The sequence below is a fragment of the Poecilia reticulata genome, linkage group LG9 (assembly GCF_000633615.1).
Source record: "Poecilia reticulata strain Guanapo linkage group LG9, Guppy_female_1.0+MT, whole genome shotgun sequence".
Taxonomy (NCBI): Eukaryota; Metazoa; Chordata; class Actinopteri; order Cyprinodontiformes; family Poeciliidae; genus Poecilia; species Poecilia reticulata.
The window spans coordinates 12,908,546-12,930,534 of NC_024339.1; the positions used below are offsets into that span (position 1 = coordinate 12,908,546).

The following is a 21,989-nucleotide window of genomic DNA, read 5'->3' on the forward strand; positions in this document are numbered from 1 at the left end:
ATTAGTTTCTAGCTGTAATAATTGAGGCTGTGTTGAGTCTATTGTTTCTGAAATGTGTTTATGTCAAAAAAGAATGAAGTGCGTAAAGTAATTTACAAAATATAGCAAAATTAATATGTTGAAATCCACCAGATGCCTCCTTTCTTATCTACAGCATTCCTTCTCTTATTTATCTAAGTAATGTGTGTAGACAGGTTTTGTCCAAACATATTATGGCTGCATTCAAATAACACACACTAAATGCACATTGCAATATACACAGATAGGGTTTCACTTAAAGAAGGATGTTTGTGTTAAGTTGCAAACAGTAAAACACTCATTACTCATTACTTACTGTATCTCTGTGTGTGCGTGCGTGCGTGCGTATGTGTGTATGCGTGCGTGTGTACGTGCTGCTCACAGTTGTCTTTGAACCCCCGCTGGCCATAATTGTGCCCCAACATGCATGTGAGTGGAAAACTACAGAGTCGGCTGGGTTAGTTGGCCTCGGGTTAAATTTTGATTGCTTTACATGCTCTCCTGCTGACTGACAATCTCTTAGCTGCTTTGTCTTTCACTAAGAAGACTTGTGGCGAAATCAGCAAGATCACATTTCATAAAAACACACATTAAAAGGACAATACTTTATGTTTGCACAAACGACTGTAGGCTATTTCCAACCGTAACAATAATTGGAGAACATAATGCAGAGTCATTGTGATTTTGCGTTCATGTATTGAAATTTGTCATTTCAATAAAGAGGAAGTATAACTAAAATACTGAGTTGCATCTGCAAAATGCCTGGTAAAGTGATGAGTTTGAACAAACAACATCAGTCATTTTAAAGTTACAGAAATCATTTTCCTGTATTTTTTAATAAAAGTTTAAATCTACAAAAATAAGAATTTCCACTATACACTGCAAAAACACAAAATCCTACCAAGTATTTTTGATCTAGTTTCTAGTGCAAGCATTTTAGAATTGAATTGAATTAAAATAAATAGCTTTTCAACAAGACAGCAGCTTGTGTTAAGTAGATAATTCCTTAATGTTGATGAAAAAGTACTGCTTCCACTGGCAGATTATTTTAAATAAGACGCTATTCCCATGTTGTAAATGAAATCAGCCCGTGAAACAAAAACTTTTTCATCAATATTAAGGATTTATAGACTTAAAACAAGCTTCTATATCTTACTTATTTTCAGAGTTCTCAGATATTTGCACCATACACTACCGAAGATCAAAAAAATCAGGGGAGGTTTTATGTTTTTGCAGTGCAGTTGAGCATTTCAAACAACAATTTAACTTAAGATGACGAAACATTTAATATTCAAACACTTAAAAAATGTCACTGTGTCCATTTATTTTTTTATTCAGTGGGATTTGGATTCATGCTGCGCTGCATGTAAGACCTTTGTGTTGATGACGCATTTTCTTCTTGTTTATTGCTGGAAAGTTTATTTAGTTTACAAACACAACGGCTGCACTTCTATATGTTGACTTACATCTTGTGTGTGTATCCAAAAAGCACAGATCAGTTTTCACTCACAACCTTGTCAGTAAAGGTTGTGTTTTGGCTGCTTGGAGATTCGAGGAAACACACCGATGCCCAGATGACCTCTTGACTAGCCGGATGCTTCTCTGACAAAAACACACAAAAATCTCAAAACATTTTTTCCACTGAAACTAAAATCAATTCACAGTGATGGTAAAAATCATGAACACTCTCTTAGAATACAAATAATTCAGACTTTACCAGGTTAAAGAAATCTAAGTTAAATAAATTGAGAAAAACACAATACTTTTTCAAGAAGAAATCTGAAATCTGTTTTTCCATTAAAAAAAGTTAAGAAACTATGTCCTCAACTATCTTATTGGACTTGCAACGAGGTTTCTTTAACTGAAGGAGCTCATTGTTATCTGAAGTTCATTGATGTTGCTTCCTGTGGAGATAACTGTGTGGAAATCACACATTTGACTCAAGGCAAAACGTGTCAAATTTTTCCAGATAGAGCACTGGGAAAAATTTCAAGAAAGTCTGTCTTCAAGAAAATAACTTTTTGTTGATGAGTAAAGTAACACTTTTTAGTACAGATGCAACTAGGAGTCAACCATAAACGGTTTTCTTTAAGAAACAAGATCATGACAAAGAAATGCTTGCTTATTTTTATAGATGCAACAACAAATTTGTTTAAACAGTCAAAAGTTTCCATTTAAACCAAGAAAAAAGAAAAACTGAAACATCCACTGAATGGTAACTTACATAACAAAAACGACAATACTTTGAAAGCCTGCTAAAGTTTTACTCTTTTATAATACAGGTTATGATGACCTTTTTTACTTTACAGCTTTGAACTATAGAGGCTATAAATAGGAAAGTGTGGTAATGATTAATTGCGACTCTAACCAAGTCACACCTAGCATTAAACACTTTTGACCTCAGCTGGATGTGTGATTTATTTAGATTTAAGAGAGCAGAAAATCTGAGTTAAGATGAACAAAGTTTTATTATCCTGTGAAGACAGCAGGATGGAAAAGTACAGAAATGATTAGGGTTCAAACATAAGGAGACTGAGGAGCAACTGGTATGTCTGACTGCTGTAAAAACCCATGTGCAGCCATGCATGGATCAAATTTCTTACCTTTACCACCACATTCACATTCAATGCCCATGCATGAGACAAATTTATGCTTTGCTCCACTGATCTAAACTTTAGAAGGAACAAATCTGAAAATGAATTCTTTCTATATAAACTAAAGATAAAGAGCTTTTGTTATCGGCTTTCAAAACACGCCTCCTGCAGCTGTGAATCTTCTCACAGATTTTATTTGGTCTGAGCGTTTGCCAGCAGAATCCTCCTGAAGAAAACAAAGCTGCACACAGAGAAGAAAGCAAAATATAGCTTCAAATATGTATGCGTAACATCAAACCACTTTTTTCTGCTTTTGCCCTTTGCAGAACCCAAAACAGAGAATGCTGCTGTCATAAACAGGCTGATGCACGCACAGACAGTCTGACTCGCATGAAAACTGCAGGTAAACATCTGAGTCTCTGCAAACGTGTGAAGTATTCAGACTGAACAGAGACAAATGGTAACACTTTATTTTAAGGGTTTTACATAACACTGACATACACATGACGTAACACCTGTCATGAACACGAAGGAGTCTTCATGAATGTCTATTACTGTTGTCATAAAGTGTCATTCGGTGAATAATGACACTTTTAATGCAAAGTTGACACTTTTAATGGACCTTTAGTGCACATTTTAATAAAACTTTGCATTAAAAAGGTCATTATTGTCCAAATAATGCAAAGTTTACACTTTTAATGAACCTTTAGTGCAACTTTGCCTTAAAAGTGTCATTATTTATAGTTTCTATAAAAAGTTTTACCCTGGACTTTGATTGTTTCCATGGAGATTAACTTTGATGAACGCTGAGGTCAGTTTTTAGATCACCTCCGACTGTTTGGCTTTTCTGAAGCGAAACATGGGAACAAAAAGGTGCCAGACAGCGATAATTGGCACCTGCTGGATTCTGAAAAAGAAAGAAAAGGATTATACTGGCTGAAATAAGCATTCACTGCAAAAAAATAATAAAAAAATACACTCTCCACAGGAGCATTTTATGAAAGTTTTCAAAAGAGACCAGGTGAAAGTCACTAATGACTTTGAATAGTTGTGCAAGTTTTATTATGGGTCATGTCATAACTATTTACATCTGTATTATTTTATTTTATTAATTCAATTAAAAAGGTGAAACACAAATATTAGTACTTATTTTTACAATTTTTGAAATTACTAGCACTGCATGGTACAAGGGAACATTTTTGTTATTGAATAGAATAATTTACCCTTATTTACGTTATAAATATTTTCAGTCATCACAACGTAATCAAATCTCTCTCAGAGTTTACCAAAAGTATTTGTAAATACAAAATGTAAAACATATTATTGGTGAAATGTAATGCTTTGACTGTTAATGTCCTACATTAACAAGACAGTTGACGTTGTGGTTTTCTAAACAAGTAGAAATTAATACCCTTCTCAAACAGCAAAATCCACTAGTGTACTCCAAGTGCAATGCTGGAAGGTTATGAATAAAAAGCAAATTGAAAGAATGAAAAGAAGGTGCAAAATCAATAGGAATACCTGTAGCCTTGAGAGGATTGTGAAGAAAAGTAAAATCAAACGTTTGAGGGAGACTGGATTGCAATTTGAAAGACTTCACACTCATAAGTATTTAGGTACTTCCTGTCATGTTTAACTTGACAAGAAACTAACGGAGGGAAACTGAGTGATTTTAATTAATAATAATATTAATAATAATAATAATAATAATAATAATAATAATAATAATAATAATAATAATAATAATAATAATAATAATAATAATAATAATTAATAATAAAGGAGGAAACATCATCAGGAAAACTGAATAATTACAGAAACAGAAAGGCTTTGATGCCCAGCAGGGTGATTGCTACCAAGAAGCAGGTGGTTGATTATCAAATGGGTGCAGCTGTGAGAGAAAGCCAGTCGGCTCAGAGAAAATGAAAAATAAACACAAATCAGCAGAGACTCAAATGATCTAGAACCAGAGAGGAAAACCCTAACAAATAATCACAGAGAAAATAAACTGTGAATATACAAGAAATAGCCCTGTGACAGACTGGTGACCTGTCCAGGGTGACCCCGCCTCTCGCCCGGAACGTTAGCTGGAGATAGGCACCAGCAACCCTCCCGACCCCACTGAGGGACAAGGGTGTAAAGAAAATGGATGGATGGATATACAAGAAATAGAAAACAAGAATAACTTACATAAAGCGATGAACTGGTATGGCAAGACCTTTCGAACATTAATGAATCAGAATATGGCATAACAAGATATAAACAAACAACAAAGAAATTATTAAAATACAAACACAAAAGAAAGTCAAACATCTTACCTGGACTAAGAAAACTGACGCTCAGTTTCCTTCACATGTGAGCAAAACTCCGTTGATATTTTGCTAACGTTGAAAAAACACAATTTAGCAAATGCAATGAGGGGGGTTGGTGACCAAAGGGACGTTTAATAAAAATGATATACAGGTGAGTTTGGAGACATTGGGACGTATGCAAAAGTGGATATTTCTTTTAGTTCAAAAACTAAAGTTACTTAAATCTATTTCTCCAAAGGGGACCTTTTGTGAAAAAGCACTTTTTCACATTTTATACGTCCATTTGGGTCTCAGTTCCTTCTAAAAACAGCAATGAACCTTTTTGGGCAATAAGTTAAAATGAACGTAAGTTAATGTTTTTGGTGTCTGTAAAAAAAGCAGTTTCAAAAACCTCCTGAATGTTGAGTCATATTGCGCAATTATCTAGCAACCTGAGCCCACCTCGTCACTTAGCAACCCAACTGACACCCAGCATGTTTGGTCAGCTGGTTTTCCTGCTGTACAATGGTTACTGGAAAAGACAAGTGTTTTGCTGTTGACTTACCATTCAGAAACCACTTGCTAAATTTCTGCTGCCTGTGCACTTCTGCTTTTCAAAGATGTACAGTTGTATAATTGCACATCTGTTTGCAGCCATTTTCATGTGATAGTGTAAATGTTGAGTTGGGGGCCTGGCCAGCAGCAGCTTATTTAGATTTAAAGAGACAAGACGCCCTAAAGCAGCTCATTGTAAAATGAGCTAAAAGTAGGCAGAACAGGTTAAAATCTCATTATCTAAGAATGGTTTCATGTAACAAAAAAAAGGAAAGGAAACACAAAACATCACCTTTAAAATACGTTTATTAAGTGTTACAGCTTGTATTTATTAGTATATCCCTCACGCTTATACTGTTTAGTTATGTCTAATAAATGGGGAGTTGGACTCTGCAGAGCATTTACAGGAACAGAACGATATTAGTGGCATTTAGTGGAAACTAGACACAATTCACAAGCTGTGTACATGTGTAACCGAAGGCCACATGCATCACACAGATGGGTTTTTTTATCAGTTCATGCACAGCCGTGTTTGTTTATTTAACTGGATGAAAAATATGAGCAACAAAGAATGTAAAAAAATAAGTATTTAGTCTGAATATTTACTGTCAATTTCACCTGAAACCCGAATGACCTGAAGCTCATGGTTTGTGTTTATAACACTGATAATCCTGGTCATGATCCACATGCAATTACAGCAGGAGAACAATTTTCTAATATTTTAATAGTTGACTTTACTGCTCCTTCGTGGTTAGTTTCTTTTATAGCCTATGTGATATTTCAAGATTGGAATCCCAGTTATGGTTAATGAAATAAAACCATCTGAACGACACACTTAGCAACAGTGTTAGAGGGATAACACAGCAATAAAGACAGCATCTGTCAGCTCATATTTAATATTGATTCCACCATTTGAAGACCAGCAGGGTGTCACTTGTCTCTCCTGCTTTATTGCTTTTGAGAAAAAGTAGACTGATGTATTACTTTGTCTTCATCTTCGTCTTTGTGATTTCTGCCTCTGCTGAAGCTTATTAATGTCGTGATCTGTGTTTCTGTGTGTTTATTTTTGAGTTTTTCWGTGTGATCCTGTTCCCTGAGTCCTGTCTCTGCGTCTTCCCCGTTGATTGTCTCCCAGGTGTGTCTCGTTCCCTTGATTACCCCATGTGTATTTAGTCCCACCTGTTGTCTGTGTTCTTCGTTGATTGTCTCCCAGGTGTGTCTGTTCCCTTGATTACCCCATGTGTATTTAGTCCCACCTGTTGTCTGTTCTTCGTTGGATCCTCGTCTAACTTAGTTGTGGTGTGTACCAGTCTGCTTCCTTGTGCTCCCCGTTGTGCTGTACCTCGACATTATCATTAAATTCATCATCACTTCATCCTGGGTCTGCCTGTGTCCTATCTCTCACCACCACCAACCATCCCATTATGACAGTTAAAGCATTAATAAGAGCTGTTGCTGCACGCCAATATTTAACTGGGATAGTATTGCACATTAATGTGAGGAGGAAGTAAAAACTATGCATAACTAAGGAAATTGTGGTTTGTTTTCAGCCCCTGTGGTCTGGTACTCCTAAATACAATCCAGTGCAACCAGATATCTCAACATGAAAACATTTCAGCAAAAAGTCAGTTCAATAAAAACCTTATACAGTAACCAGTTATGAAAACAAGCAACAAACATGACATTTTGTCAAATGGTATCATTAAATGATCAATATTCATCAAATATGTTGATCAACTAATCAAGGGAAATTCTAAACAGGTGGATGAAAATGTACAAGACAGTTTCTAGATTAAACTCTAAAAATTACAAATTTCTCAGTTTCAAAAGTCAAAATTGAGAAATTTTTTTAGAAAGTTTCTGAGATGAATCTAAAAATTTCTGAGATTTTTACTTTTGAAACCCAGAAATTTTCTTCTTTTTTATAGAAAAATTTCTGAGATTATTTGTTTAAATTTGTGAGTTTTTTTGGTAAAAGTGTATTCCTTTTTTCTATCTACTCTGTTGTAAAAATCTGTATGTTCATATAAAATGTGGAAATACTTGGCAGTCTTTTGTGACCAGAGTTCACTATTTAAAACCTTCAGCAATCATTTGAAGCCTAATTATTATAAAAACCTGCTTGAAGTGGTTATTAAAGTGATTTTCAGAAATGTTTCCCACTGTGCTGCTGCATCACTCATGATTTTCTCTAAAACTCATTGCAAGAGCAATGAGTTCAAGCTCAGCAATTATTTCCGCCATGCATGTTCTTCCAATAATCACCATCATTCGTGTCAGCGTCACAGGAAAGAGTTGAGAAAAAATAGAAGCTGTTCAGGTTTGTGAAGTAGCTCGAATTCAGACTGCCACTTTTCTGGGAAGTTGCTCCACAGTTTCAGGAAATGCAGGCAAACTTACCATACGTATTTCCACAGAGTCAAATATGAACAGGAACTAACCAGAACGAGTAAAATAACCGGATTCCTGTCATATGAAAGTTAAGAAGATAATCACTGTCACCGTTTGCTTCAGTTTTGCAATTTGCGACCATATCCATCAGGGGTCATCAGAGTCCGACCTGTAAGGCTTAATCCTTTGCAAAAGTATCCATCCATCCATCCATTTTCTTGCACCCTTTTTCCCTCAGTGGGGTCGGGAGGGGTGCTGGTGCCCATCTCCAGCCAACGTTTCGGGCGAGAGGCGGGGTACACCCTGGACAGGTCGCCAGTCTGTCGCAGGGCAACACAGAGACACACAGGACACACAACCATGCACACACACACTCACACCTAGGGGCAATTTGGAGAGGCCAATTAACCTGACAGTCATGTTTTTGGACTGTGGGAGGAAACCGGAGTACCCGGGGAAAACCCATGCATGCACAGGGAGAACATGCAAACTCCATGCAGAAAGACCCCAGGCCGGGAATCGAACCCAGAACCTTCTTGCTGCAAAAGTAACTAAACTCAAATGTTTAGTAATCTGTGTAGAAATCTGTTTTACCTCATGTCATGTCATCATCCTAAATACACACAAAGCAAAGTTTCCATTGCTTTTCTGTAATATCTTGTGTTTTCTGACGTTCTGGAGTGGAAAGGTTACACTTTAACCAGCAGCGCAGGTGGTTCTGAGGTGTATGCAGTGGCGCAACTACACATTATTCGGGTGGATGCGAAAACATAGATTCCCCCCCATCCCCCTCCCGAGGGAAGGGTCGTCAGGGTGAAGGACCGAAGGACCGACGCTCACTTGCTAAATCCCCCCCCGTCCCCACCGAGGCGACGATACGTGAAGGGTAAAACTCGCTACATTTAACTGGTTATGTGCGCGAGATGAAGGAGCGTAAGGCGCGCTGAAGTGTATGGGAAAACCTCATCGGCGCGCCGCCCCCTCCAGGCGGGGTTTTAGCGGCCCCTCTAGTGCTGCACCCCTATACCCTGCATACCCACTTTTTGCGCCACTGGGTGTATGCGAACATGTCATCAGCGCCCCGCCCCAATGACATAAACTTGTACAACTTATATTTAATTAAAGTATCAATAATAATAAATGTACATACATGTGAATTAATTGCTGCCTACAGGGCAATTAAAGGAGGACAAAACAAAAAACAGGGCAATATTTAATCATTCAGCATGTAAGTGAGGCAAAGAGCCACTTCTGTTGGCCTGTGTCTAGAACCGCCTAGGGCTGCAGGTCTGAGGCATTTTGTTAGCATGTTTTCTATCATTCTTATAGCTTGATAGGAAGCCTTATCCAAACTGGCAACCCACGTTAATAAAGTGGTGAAATAATATTGACCACAAAACACTGTATTTATAAAAGATATCAACAATTTTCCTACACAATCCTAACAAACGTGTTTAATGTTGAAAAAGTAAAAGGTTTATTTTCACAATATTTGAGAAGGACCTCGCTGCAGCAAACAGAAAGGGGCGGGGACGGACCACTGTCACTCTCATGTTATTTGGAAGTGGAATTATTGCACTCCGGAAGTGAGTGCAATAATTATCCGCGGTCTCCCGTTTTTATTTTCTTTAAAAATCTGTGATACAGCTTCATCTTTAGGAAGGAGTTTCACTCTCGGCATGTATTTGAACTTCACCCCTTTGTTTATTTCAGCGCAGCTCACAGTTTTAAACAAATTATGTAGCTTTTGTGTACTTCTAAATCTGCTCCTTAGTTGCTTCTTTTCGAGCCTGCTACTGCCTCTAGTGGCGTAGGAGTGGTAGCACAACTAATATAATTACGGTGCATCACTAAATAAAAATAGCACAAAGATAGTTTGAAATATATATAGAGAAAGATATATAGATTTATATGTATACATATATAGAAAATGTCGCTCTATATGTGGAGAGAGAGAGATTGATTTCAATATATAGATATATAGAGATATCTATACATAGATTATATATGTATAGAGAGACACACATATATATGAGAAAGTTATATCTATATAGATAGATATGTATATACATATCTACATCTATATATCGATATCAATCTATATATCTACCTCTCTTTATATTGACAGACAGACAGATAGATCTTGCCCAGAAAGATTATTACATTTTTCCCAATTTGTATAGGTTTAGACTTCTAAAAGGCTCTTTTTCTAAATCTCCCTTTAATTAATAAATGTGGTTATCTTATTTTCTGTTTAGAATTAGAAATAAAGCCTTACAATGGATGAACATGAATCCTGATGATGTTGAACGTGGGGGAAGCCGGAGCACCCGGAGTGAACCCACACCTACACGTGGAGACGTTTCCCCCCGTGCAGTCCTGACTTTTTAATATTAAAATGCCCAATTAACAACAACATCTTTCTCCAATTCCTCCCAATCAAACAACCCACAGGTGGCCCCTCCCCCCTTTCAAATCTAATGTACTCAGAGACATAAGTTGATGTCTACGCTGGAGATACTTAATGTCTGTCTTTGTACTTGCGCCGATGTTTTGGAGTGAAAGCCTTTTTGATTCGGCTCCACAGTGAAGGGTTTTCCCTGGGTCTCTCTTTTTGTGCAGAGATATTGCTCTGCTCAGCTGTTTCTTCAACTGCTTTAGTTTCTGATTCCCGATTTCTATGAATTTCATTTATGATGGAGGCTGCCTCATCTTCAACTATTAATGGTAGAGAAACGTCTCCTTGTTCATTATTTACTCCAGAAAATTTTTTACGATTGAGGTATTCCAATTCATAGGCAGCATTCATAGCTGCCTGTCTCATTTCCTCTTCAGAGATTTGCTGGTTGCGATAGATCATTGCTTCAATCAAATCAATGTAATATTCGATGGAGGCGGTCTGATTCCCAACTTTTTCTGGTGTAGAAACTTCTTTTTGTTCAGTATTTACTACAGAAACTTTTTTACTTTTAAGGTTTTCTAATTCAAAGGCAGAATTCATAGCTGCCTGTCTCATTTCCTCTGCAGAGATTTGCTGGGCCCCAGAGATCACTGCTTGAAGCAAATTAATGTAATATTCTATGGAGGCGGTCTGATTATCAACTGTTTCTGGTTCTAAAATGTCTTGTTCACTGTTTGTTCCAGAAACGTTTTCAGTTTGCATCAAAATCATTTGACAAACTGGTTTTAGTTGATCACTGGTTTCCTGTACGTCCATCTCCTTTTGCACTAAAGCAGATTGGTAATGCACTGCTTCCTGCTCTGAGCTGTCTTGTATTTCAACAGAAACCATTGACTTCATGGGTTGACTTCTCTCTGAGAGTATTTTCCTCATCAGATCATCCTGCTGTTTAARTTTAGCTTTTAGTTTATTATTTATATCAAACATMTCATCAAGCTGSTTYWTTAAGCATTTCTGTACTTCRATATATTCCAGTTCAGCTTCCTTAAATTTGGCTTCACATGYACATTTTGGTTGACTTGYTTKTGTTGTAAAAATCACAGGTTCCTCTTTGCAAATCTCATTTTTTAAGCCTTCTTCTTCAAGCAGAAAAGTGTCCTGCTTGTTAACATTTTCAKAGCTGTACTTAGAGAGCTGTTCTTTCTCTGGTGTCTTCTGCARTAKGGAGACCAATTCCTGTTTGGTAACCGGTAAAATGTCCTCCGTTCCAGTACTTCCAGCTGGAGTCCTTAGATCAGTGGGGGCCTGTGTCCCTAACCACATTTGAATTGTTATCTTTTTCTTCTTGRTGATTGTCGTTGTTGGTGGCTGCTCCTCAGACGTAGAGGGCTGTTCCTTCTCTGCTACATCGACTGTCTCCTCYTCTSTAAMGATGGACTGCATTGTAACCTTTGCTTGATTTAGRTTCTAAGATGTCAATCTTCAAAAGAAATGTGCAAAAAACAAAGCTGAAAATCCTACTGTGATCTGCTAAGTAAATTCTCCAGAAACTATCAACAACGGCTGCTAACAGGTTGTGATGAAAGTAGATGGATGTGACGAGCTTATATAATCACTGGTGATGTCAGAATTCTGCCTTTGGAGTTATATTGTGATGTCACATTGTGATGTCACAGTTTCATTTGATATTCAGAGTGGGCTTGTCTGATAGATTTTTTATGAACACGGTGGATGCGCGCCAACCTGACTGCAGAAAGAGTGGGGGGGCTTTTAAACTGTCACTGGTTGCCATAGTTACCCACCATTACTTCGTTGTTTGAGAAGGACCTCGCTGCAGAATATATAAGAAATTTATTTACAAATTTAAAAGAAGAAAAAAAAAACGCGCCTCAGCGCATTCTCGAAGGGACGTGAGCCCTACCTGTATGGGAGGGGAGAGCGGCTGGCAGGAGGGGAGGGGCTCCTAATCAATGCTGTTCCTCAGGCTCTATTAATAATTTCATACACAAACAGCTGATAAGTACAAGAAAAAAAAATCCCCACATCGTTTTTGCCCCCCCTCTACTACAGTGCCCCTATGAGTTGCATACAGTGCATAACCACTTTTTGCACCACTGACTTTAACTTATGCTCAATTACATGTACTTGAGTAAGTTGTTGTAAAAAATGTACTTTTAGGTCTAGCTTTAACACATACTTTTTATTTTTAAGTTCTAATATTATAAAGTATTACCCTTCCAGATGTGTTTTAACCAAAAATGCATATAAACACAAACTGTTTAATAGATATAAACACAAACTTTTTAATAAATGCTTTATAAATACAATTGCATTGCATTGTAAACTTACAGTTTATGTTGAAGTGAGACTTCTTGTTTTTGCACAAACTTTGCATTAATGTTATATTTTTATTTTCTGAGTTTTTTGTGCCATTTGGAGATGAAGTGAATAAAATAAACTACATATTGTCACAGGAAATATTTTTCTTTTTTTGTTTTAGTCTTTAAAATACTAGAATTTCTGCATAACATACTTTTAAATCATCAGTTATGAAATAATTTTTTTTTCTTGGATTTTACTTTACATTTTGCTTTTACTTGAGTAATAATATATTGAAATAGTACTACTCTTATTTGAATATAATTTTTGGGTACTTTAACTACCTTTGTTAGAGAGCATCTTTAATAGACCAGAGAAAATAGGAACAAAAAGGTGTCATTAACAAGTTTCATATTTAAGTTTTGCTGTGTTATGTGTTGATATATCCATTAAGTTTGGGAGGGTTTGTTGTGTCAGTGATTAATAGGGCACTAACTCTAGTCAGTGGCTCCAGAGGCAAACGAAAACTGTTGCTCAAGACCATTTTTAAAAGGCTTTAAGAAATCTGGCTTCTTGGAAACACTTGGAATATAATTTCTCATTAATATCAGAGTAAAAGTAGTAATATAAAAAACGAATGAAATCCCTCCTGACCTTTCATAAATTTGACCAATCGAAATCAAGACATGTAAATTTTATTCTTGAATTTCAAATTAATTCAAATTAAAAAGGAGCAGAAAATCTATTTTTCTACTTGAAAGCATAGACATTGCTTTTTAGTGATGTTTCTGAATTGAAGGTCATCTTTTGTATGTTTGCAGACATGGGTGTATATATGACTCAGCAGAGCGGAGCAGAAATGAGGGTTTCCACAGATGCATGGTGGTGTTCTCCTTGCTCACATGGATCATGGGAAATTCAAAATATGCTGCATAAAAAAACAATATTCTGCTGCACATTGAGACACTATTTTGCTGTTTTTATTAATTTTAATGACTAATTGAAATTTTTGTAATATCAAAAATTCAATAATTGTATTTCATAATAATACTTTTAATATATTTAATAATAATAATAATAATAATAATAATAATAATAATAATAATAATAATAATAATAATAATTGTTATTGTCAAAAGCTTTTGTCTGGAGGTGGTAGTATTTAAAAATATTCAGCTGATTTAAAAGGAAGGATAAAAACGTGTTAATTGTCAGTTACATCAGAGTCAAACTGATGCACTCATTTAAATTTTTTAAGGTTTCCTGTCTGGTAGCATTGCAACAGTCACGCAGGTAAAACACACCCTTCTGCTGCGTGTCGTGATGCGTTCAAAAGCCGTCCGCCTTTTCTCGGCGGACTGAAACAGGTAGACTATCATATCTGAACGATTGCTTGAGATTATATTATTTTTATATCCAATATTTATTTAAAATCTAACATAAATTAAGTGACAGCATCAAAAGTGAAAGCGTGTGTCTGGAGCTCTTTGGAAAACCTGGCGAAGTGACGAATCTCGCCGTGCTTTGCCGTCTCCGCCGGCTCGCAGGTGGGTAGGTCGTGCGCCAGCAGCTCCTCCCTTCCCGGTGATTCACCTCTCCGGCTCCTCATAAGTGGTCATACCTGAGTCGTGTGGCGCAGAGGGGGTTGCCAGGTGAGAGCAGGTCCTCCGCTGCGATGTAACATCTGCGGAAGACCTTGATAAAGATCGTCCACAGTCCTGCGAGGCGGTGAGTCCATCCTCTGAAATGTTTAAATACGACAGAGAAACTGCTTTTTAACTGTTTATGATGTTGAAGCGCAGCTGTTTATCATTAATTTGGGATGTTTTTCTGTAAAAGAGGTGTGCGCGTGAGTGTGGACGCGCGCGCAGTCTTTAGCAACACTATGTAATCCAACACCGTGTAGTGACATGCATCACACGGGTTACTATAACTCAGTGTCCTGTAATCATGAATTTAGTTAGATTAAACTCTGATTTTAAAATAATGCTTCTGCCATCACATTAATATTTAATAAAGATTATTTAAAGGAAGTAATGTGTTATTATGGATATTGTAATATTTTTAAACCAAGGAGCAGAATAAAATAACCATATGTGAAAGGCTGCTGTTTTTTAGTGAGGTTAATAAATATAGCAGCATGGAAACACCGTTTCCTTGGTGACCATTTCTCCAACAATATTTTTAGTATGTGCTTTTCAACGTCAAATATAATGGTTGTAATTTACTCCGGCTGTTCAGATCCTCACTAAATACTTTTTTTTCCCAATTAGACTAAATTGTTTCAGGTTTAAGGCTTTAACAAGCGGTGACAGTTTAACAGTTGGTTTTATTTTTTTTTACATGCAGTTTGTTTTGTCTTCTCCCAGAGTAGGGAAATAAGGAAATAAAGCTTCATGCAGGGCCCGCCTAACGCACCAGGAAGCGATCCTGTTGAAACTTGCCAGAGCAGGTGTAGTTACACAAAACTGAGTTTGCTGTCGCTGTGTTTGTGGCACAGGAAAAAAACAACAACAAAAAAAACAAATGTTCAGAAATCTACAGACACACACATCATTATACATACACTTTATATTTCTCCTGAGGAAGACAAATTACACCTTTCAAGGTTGTCAGCCTGTGAAAAAGCCACTTTGAGGTTCTTAGTTTTCCCTTTGAGTCAGTGAATTTCCAGTAAGTGTAGAAACTTGTGGAACAAGCAGCAGAGCAGTCACTCTGACATGAATTTACAGCTTGGATGTCGGCATTTCAGAACCCACATTGACTGTGTGTGTGTCTCTATCTGGACCTGCAGCATCTAAATAAACATGAACTCCTTGGAATAGGGAAGTACCTAATGTTATCTCAAGTGAATCTGTGTTTGTCAGATATTCTAATCAAGAGACTACGCAATGTAGCAATTACCCCTGTAGCGCAATGTGATGATTCAATTTAACTTAAAATTGCAACACAGCAGTTTTTGCATTCAATCCTGTCAAACAAAATTTGCCTAGTGCAACTAAAGCAAAGTGGCTCTTTGAAACACAATAATTTGTTTTATATATATATATATATATATGTTTAGTTTTTTAAATTAGACATCAGAAAATATTATTTAATACATTAAGCAGGCCCGTGCAGAGACGACTAAAGGTGCAGGTGCTCAACAACAAAAAAAGGGCACATCTAACCGCATTCTAGGACAGAATATTAACAAAGCCACTCAGCTTTCAGAGTTTAATAAACAATGATAAATTACAAAAATGTGACATATACAATCGAACATCTCCATATAGAGCATAACACTATGCATATGCAAGATATTTTATTTGTCATTTCTTTCTGCAGGTCTAATTTGTTATAGGAAAGTATTGCAATATTCAAACCCGCAATTTAGCAAGATTTAGACCACCAGACATATTTTGTCTTTACAGAATTGCACTATTAAAAATATAAACAAGGGCACAATGCAACCTTTTAGTGGACTGTAATCTGTATAAAAGAGCTGCCTGTTTGCTGCAGTGGAGATGAAGATGGTCCATTCAGGAGCTGCATCAAACTTTAACGTGGAACTGCAGAAAAACGAAAAAAAAAAAAACAAAAAAAACAAAAGCAAATATTGAATTGTTAATGCATGTCACCATGAGAAAAGCCTACTGAGTTTTGCTTAAAAAACATTTCAAAAAATTAAATCACACATTTTTGACTCATGAAGTTAACTTTCTTTTTTGCAAAACAAACTTATTTGCGTTTGTCATGAATCTTTTCTTGTAATTCTAAGTTTTTGTTTGAGACTCAAAGTTTTGTTTGTGATTCTCATAAGACGTCCTGAGTAACCTAAAATCACAACAAAAGATTTCTGATGTGTGCAAATAAATGTTTATGTTTGGTAAAAATTAGTTATTTAATTTAAAAAAGTCTTTTAAACCAAACTTCTTTTTTAAAGAAATCATTACAATTCCAAAAGTTTTGATTACAATTTTATTTTACTTAACTGAGGTTAGTTTTTTTTTTTTCCCATTGAATAATTGGGAAAGAAATTTAACTTCATACTTTGCGAACCAGACCCTAAACTTAAAGTCTGGGTTGAGTTTTTTGCCCTTCATTAATGACACACTTTTATTACATACATTATATCTATCATGGTAATTCAGGGTGAGTTATTTTTAATTCTAAATTAATATCCTTGTTGGACTTTTATTTAACTGCTATTCTCCTTCAAGATACATTTACCTAACGCTGGAATAAATGCAATGTACATTATGCAACAAAGGAAATTAGAAGATTGGATGGGCGATGTGCCTCGTACACAGGGAGGAAACTTTTCAGTTATCTAGCTTTGATAGCAGCTAGCTAATGGCACAACGACAACAGCCTAATGTCTGTATGATAAAAATACTGAATCGATAGATAAGAACAGTTTTCCTCACCTGGCTGTCTCCTCCCACTCAGTAGTTCTTCAGAGAAAGGCAGATGCAGAGGCCTGTCAGTGTCTGTTGTATTTCATTACCTCTCTGCTTAAACTGCTACTCCGAGCTGAAGCCGAAACGATACTACAACAATTTCCTAGCAAGTCTACTCCACTTTATTCACCAAAAACGTTTTTTTTTAATATAATTCACCAAAAACTGTTCTGTAATCTGGAATGTTCGCTACGTTGAGCTCCGCAGTTAGCCACCTTATTGCACTGCGGAAGAGGCAATTGCGTCATGCGTCATGGGCAAAAGGTCAAAGGTAACAAGGTGACCGGCTTATTATGTTGTACAAAAAGGAAACAAAAAAACAAAGAATTTTAGTACATGTTTTTATGTGTCAGAAGAGGGCTTAGAAAATAATAATACCAAAACACAAAACATTTTTTTTTTTAATTTGACCAAAAGGGCGTAAGGAGCAAAAGGGGCAGGTGCTCAAGCACCCCCATCTCCCCCCTCTGCACGTGCCTGACATTAAGTTTTAAAAAAATCACTTTATAGAAAATAATATTCCTTACTACAAGTGCTATGCATGTCTGGGAAAATAGAAAAATTACATTTACATTTTAAAACATGGCTAATGTCTTTGGAAAGTTATTAGTAGTGGAATGAAGGCTTGTCACAATAAGAAGTTTTGCTGGATAATAAATTGTCCCAGTAATTATTCCCATAAACAACATTATTATTGTTTTGAGACCATTTTCAAATAATTTGCCATAATAATGCAAGTTCACCCTTTCAATGCCTAATAAACATTGTATAATCCAACAGCTAAAAACAATAAATAAAAAGGAAATAAAAACTATGTACAATCAAAACCTTAAATAAATTTGATTATGAAGTCTTTGTAAATAAAACTGCACTTTAAAAATGATGAATCATCAGAAATGACCAAGTTCATTTTAATTTGTAATGGATTAATTGATTAATTGCTTGGTTAGCAGAGCATCTAAAATAATTTAATTGTCTTTTTATTGTCTGGTGATCAGAAAAGACAGATTGAGATCTAACAGGATGGCCAATAATTTTCAAACAGAATCTAGTTATTTTCTACGGAGGCCCTTAAAGGCAAACACATGTATTTTTGCATTACCTCAATAAATTAACAAATACGTCCTGGTTTATTTTGTGTACACTCATAATTTTAACAAATGTCCATTTAAAAATGCATCTGTATATGTAGACCTTTAAAACGTGTTTCTCCATTCTTCACTCTTTGGTGCAGAAATTGGTTGAAAATTGATCTACTTGCGTGTTCATGTTTGTTTGTGTAAGGTGGAGATGGGACTGCTCATGAAAACACTCCTTTACTAACCATTCAGACTAAAAGACAAAACTGTCAGATGACTTTATTACCCTGTGAAAATAACTCAAAGTCCAAATAGGCTGGATGTATTTTTTCTTTCTCATGGAAAGTTTCTGCTTAGAAGGAATGGAAAGAGAACGATTGACCTGTTTAACTTTTGCATTTTGTACATAAGTTTGTGGTGCATTTGTATCCTAAAGTAAAATATATACATTTTCAAATATTACACTAATGAGATATTAACATACATGGAAAAACCTTAGAAAAACCCTAGATTGTACCAGAAAGACTTCCAATATTCAAGATGTTGCATGAAGTGACTAGTACAACATTGCGAGAGAACGCAAAAAATTTGCGATGTAATGCAAAAGAAAAGAAAATTTTCAAAAGCACTTTATTGATCCCAAAGGGAAACTAAATGTTGTTGAAACTCATTAATTCTTCAGAGTTGCTGTAGATGTTGATGACTGGTGGCAGGAAGTAGCAGTCTGTATTACAGCGAATTTGAAGAAGCCTCTGACTGAAGACACTCTGTTTTCACCAGGTTTCTTAGGGGGCGCCATAATTTTCTGTAGGAAAGTCTGATCTTGAAGGGAAATTCAACAGAACCAGCAGATGAATGAAAGAGTGACAATGTTTTCAATGAAGACATTATAAAACTGATTTTAGAAAGTTTATTGACTCCAAAGGATTGAAAAATCATAGAAAGTATCGTAAACATAGTTAAATTTACTCAATTACATTTACTTGAGTAACTTTTAGGAGTTTTTTTTACTATGCTGTATGCTGAAATGTTATTATGAAACATTGCTACTCTTGAGTAAAATTTCTGAATTTTCTACCCACTAAGTGAAAAACAAACATGTTTTAACCAAAAATTCACCAGACACAGACACACAGCTGCAGTTTTTGTTAAACTTGTATCATTTTTATATTAAACGAAACGCATTTGGAAAAAATTTGTTTTACCTGATTTTATTTGTTATTTATATGAATTATTGTCATTTTTGTTCTTAAAATACAAAAATTTCCACTTAACTTCACATTATATATTTTTTAAATATTATGTATAACTTAATCAGTTGATCAGTAAACTTTTTACCAAATACTTTTTTACTCTTACTTGAGTAATCTCTTGGATGGCTACTTTTTACTTTTATTTGAGTAAAAATATATTGAAGTAGTGCTACTTTTACTTGAGTACAATTTCTGTGTATTCTGCACACCTTTCATCGTAAAATACACCATAACCTTCTTTCAGCCAGCTGACTGAGCAGTGTGCAGCAGCACTTTCCTACTTTCATCTCTCTGGTACTTTCACTCACGTCTTATTTAAAGTACAACAGGAAATATGGCTGAACATTTTCGTAGTTTTGTCATCAGTTAGTGGTCAGTGCCTCTACCTTCACTTTTTTAAAGCTTCCTGTATTCCCGTCACATCTCAACTCTTCAGTTTGAATATCATGTTTTATTATTGTGTGGGTTAAATGTGATGTTTTCCCTGCATGTCTCTCTGTTTCAGGTGTAAACAAGACGCGCAGCTGAGCTCCGTGTTTACAGTACTTTATTGAGGACATGCTGTTGGTTTCTCTTGGCTGTGTCGGTGTGTAACGCCAGGATGAGGACGCACCTCGGTTTGGTTATGCTCTGTGTGCTGTCAGCAGCCGGAGTTTGCAGCAGTAAGTTAACATTTGATATTTATTTTGTCAGAAGGTTGTGTTGAAAGTGCTTGTTTTATTAATTTTTTAAAAATGAAGGCAGAACCTAAATACAAGTAGTTATACTTCTTGTTTTACATTTGTCCTCTCTGTGAACTGAAGTTCAGTTTTTCCATCAAAGCAAGTGGTTTGTCTTACTCTGTATTCACAGTCCACTGCAGTTTTTAAGTAGCTGAAGGATATTTAATCTGTTTAAATTTAGCAATTCAAAGCTTAAACACTCAAATTTCTTTCCATGAAACCATAGATCACAAAAGAGCAGAAAGATAAGAAGGTTGTGTGTGACGTGTGCTCTGATAGAGTGAACTAGAAACTTTTGAATATGATTGTAGCTCAAAGTTTTTTTCAAATCTGCTTAATAGAAAAATGAAAAAGAGGGATTGAATAGCCTCCACTTGAAGCTGGTGTTTTCATTTTTATGGAGATTATTTCAGGGCTACCTTGACATTTATCTCTGTGTGACTTTTGCACTTCCTCTCTCCCACTCAGGACAATGGCGCTGTATTGTGACATAGTGTCATATTTTACCAATCATGGCTCTTCTCCCTTATCTTTACATCTTTCTGTAGCTCACAAACCTCTTTACAGCTTGTCTCCTTTAGACTTTAAAACAAACACTCTAGCAGAGCTGCTTGTTGCTGTAAAATTATCAGTTTCTCTGATTTTACTTTTTATAGGTAAATGTTTGAGTAAAATGAACATTGTCTTTTCATTCTATGAACTACTGACAACATATCTCCGAAATTCCAAGCAAAAACGTAGTATTTTTTTTGCAGAAAATGAGAAATGGTCAAAATCACAAAAAATATGCAGCGCTTTCAGACCTCTCAAAGAAAACAAGTTCATATTCATTTAGACACAACAATATTAATGTTTTAATTCAGGAAGAGTCCAGAAATCAATATTTGGTGGAATAACCAGGTTTTCTAAGGGGTTCAGTGCAGTGGTCTCTTCATTTATTCCAGAGCTACAGCCAGCTGAGGTTGGTGGAATCAACCAACTCACTCACTCTTTGGTTACACAGCAACAACGTGTTGCAGCAGTTCAGCAGCAGTTTCAGGTTTCAGCAGTGGTGGAGAAAGTACTCAAAAAATTTACTTAAGTAAAAGTACAAATACACAGACAAAAATATACTCAAGTAAAAGTAAAACTACCACATTAACATTTGTACTTAAGTAAAAGTAAAAAAGTACTGGCTTTTAAAAATACTTAARTATTAAAAGTAAAAGTACTTGCTGAATAATACCTAATCCCTAATACAATATCATTAAGTGAACCGATCGTATCTAATTTTAATACATTAGAAATGTGCCATTTTAATGAACAATGCCACAGATAAAGCATGTTTTTATTATGTTTACTCTCTGTAACATAGTTTAGACTTGGATATGTGATTCTATGCATCATAATTTCAGGAATGGAAACATCTTGTCTCCTGTCCTAACATAGCATAAACTTCACTTTTTTTTTGCCACTAGTGGCATTTATTTTTTAAAGAAATCCAACAGAAAGGGGATGGAAAGAAGGTGGGTGGGGGAGGACATGGAACTAAGGAGCCACGTAGCAGAGTTGTAGTCAAGACCATCTACCCAAGACCAAGGCCAGCACCCAGCGCTACGTGACACAAAAAAATAAAGTTTTACTTATCAAAATTGCTTCTCAAATTGATCTGAAAGATCCATATTTCCATAAAACACCTAGATATTAAATACTTAGAGCTGGAATAAATTTAATCGGTAAAGATCCGTCCAGAAGAATTAGATTGTTCCTGAATGTCACATTAATGCAGACTTTGGTCACAGCGTTTTCCAATATAACACCTCCGCACAATAATTCAGCGTATGAGTGACAACTTTTTTCATCACAGATGCAACATGTTTCTGTAGCTTTGCTAGCATCACGTCCACATAGCTTACCTTTCTTTAAGCTTTCCTTCCAAGTGACG

At 35.9% G+C, this 21,989-nt stretch overlaps 1 protein-coding gene and 1 long non-coding RNA gene across 2 annotated transcripts in view; one reads left to right on the forward strand and one right to left on the reverse strand.

Moving 5' to 3' along the window:
- Positions 1 to 1,335: 1,335 nt before the first annotated feature.
- LOC103469936 (uncharacterized) lies at positions 1,336 to 3,607 on the reverse strand. The gene is made up of 2 exons (XR_534426.2): positions 3,376 to 3,607; positions 1,336 to 1,620 (listed from the first exon to the last, which is right to left on the reverse strand). It is a non-coding gene; the product is annotated as an uncharacterized LOC103469936 (long non-coding RNA).
- Positions 3,608 to 14,072: 10,465 nt separating this feature from the next.
- prlrb (prolactin receptor b) overlaps positions 14,073 to 21,989 on the forward strand; it is a 24,410-nt gene continuing 16,493 nt past the window's right edge. Inside the window, exons 1-2 of the mRNA XM_008418018.2 lie at positions 14,073 to 14,297; positions 19,849 to 20,005. Of these exons, the coding sequence (XP_008416240.1) occupies positions 19,945 to 20,005 (61 nt within the window). The 5' untranslated portion in view covers positions 14,073 to 14,297; positions 19,849 to 19,944. The remainder of the gene's footprint in view (positions 14,298 to 19,848; positions 20,006 to 21,989) is intronic.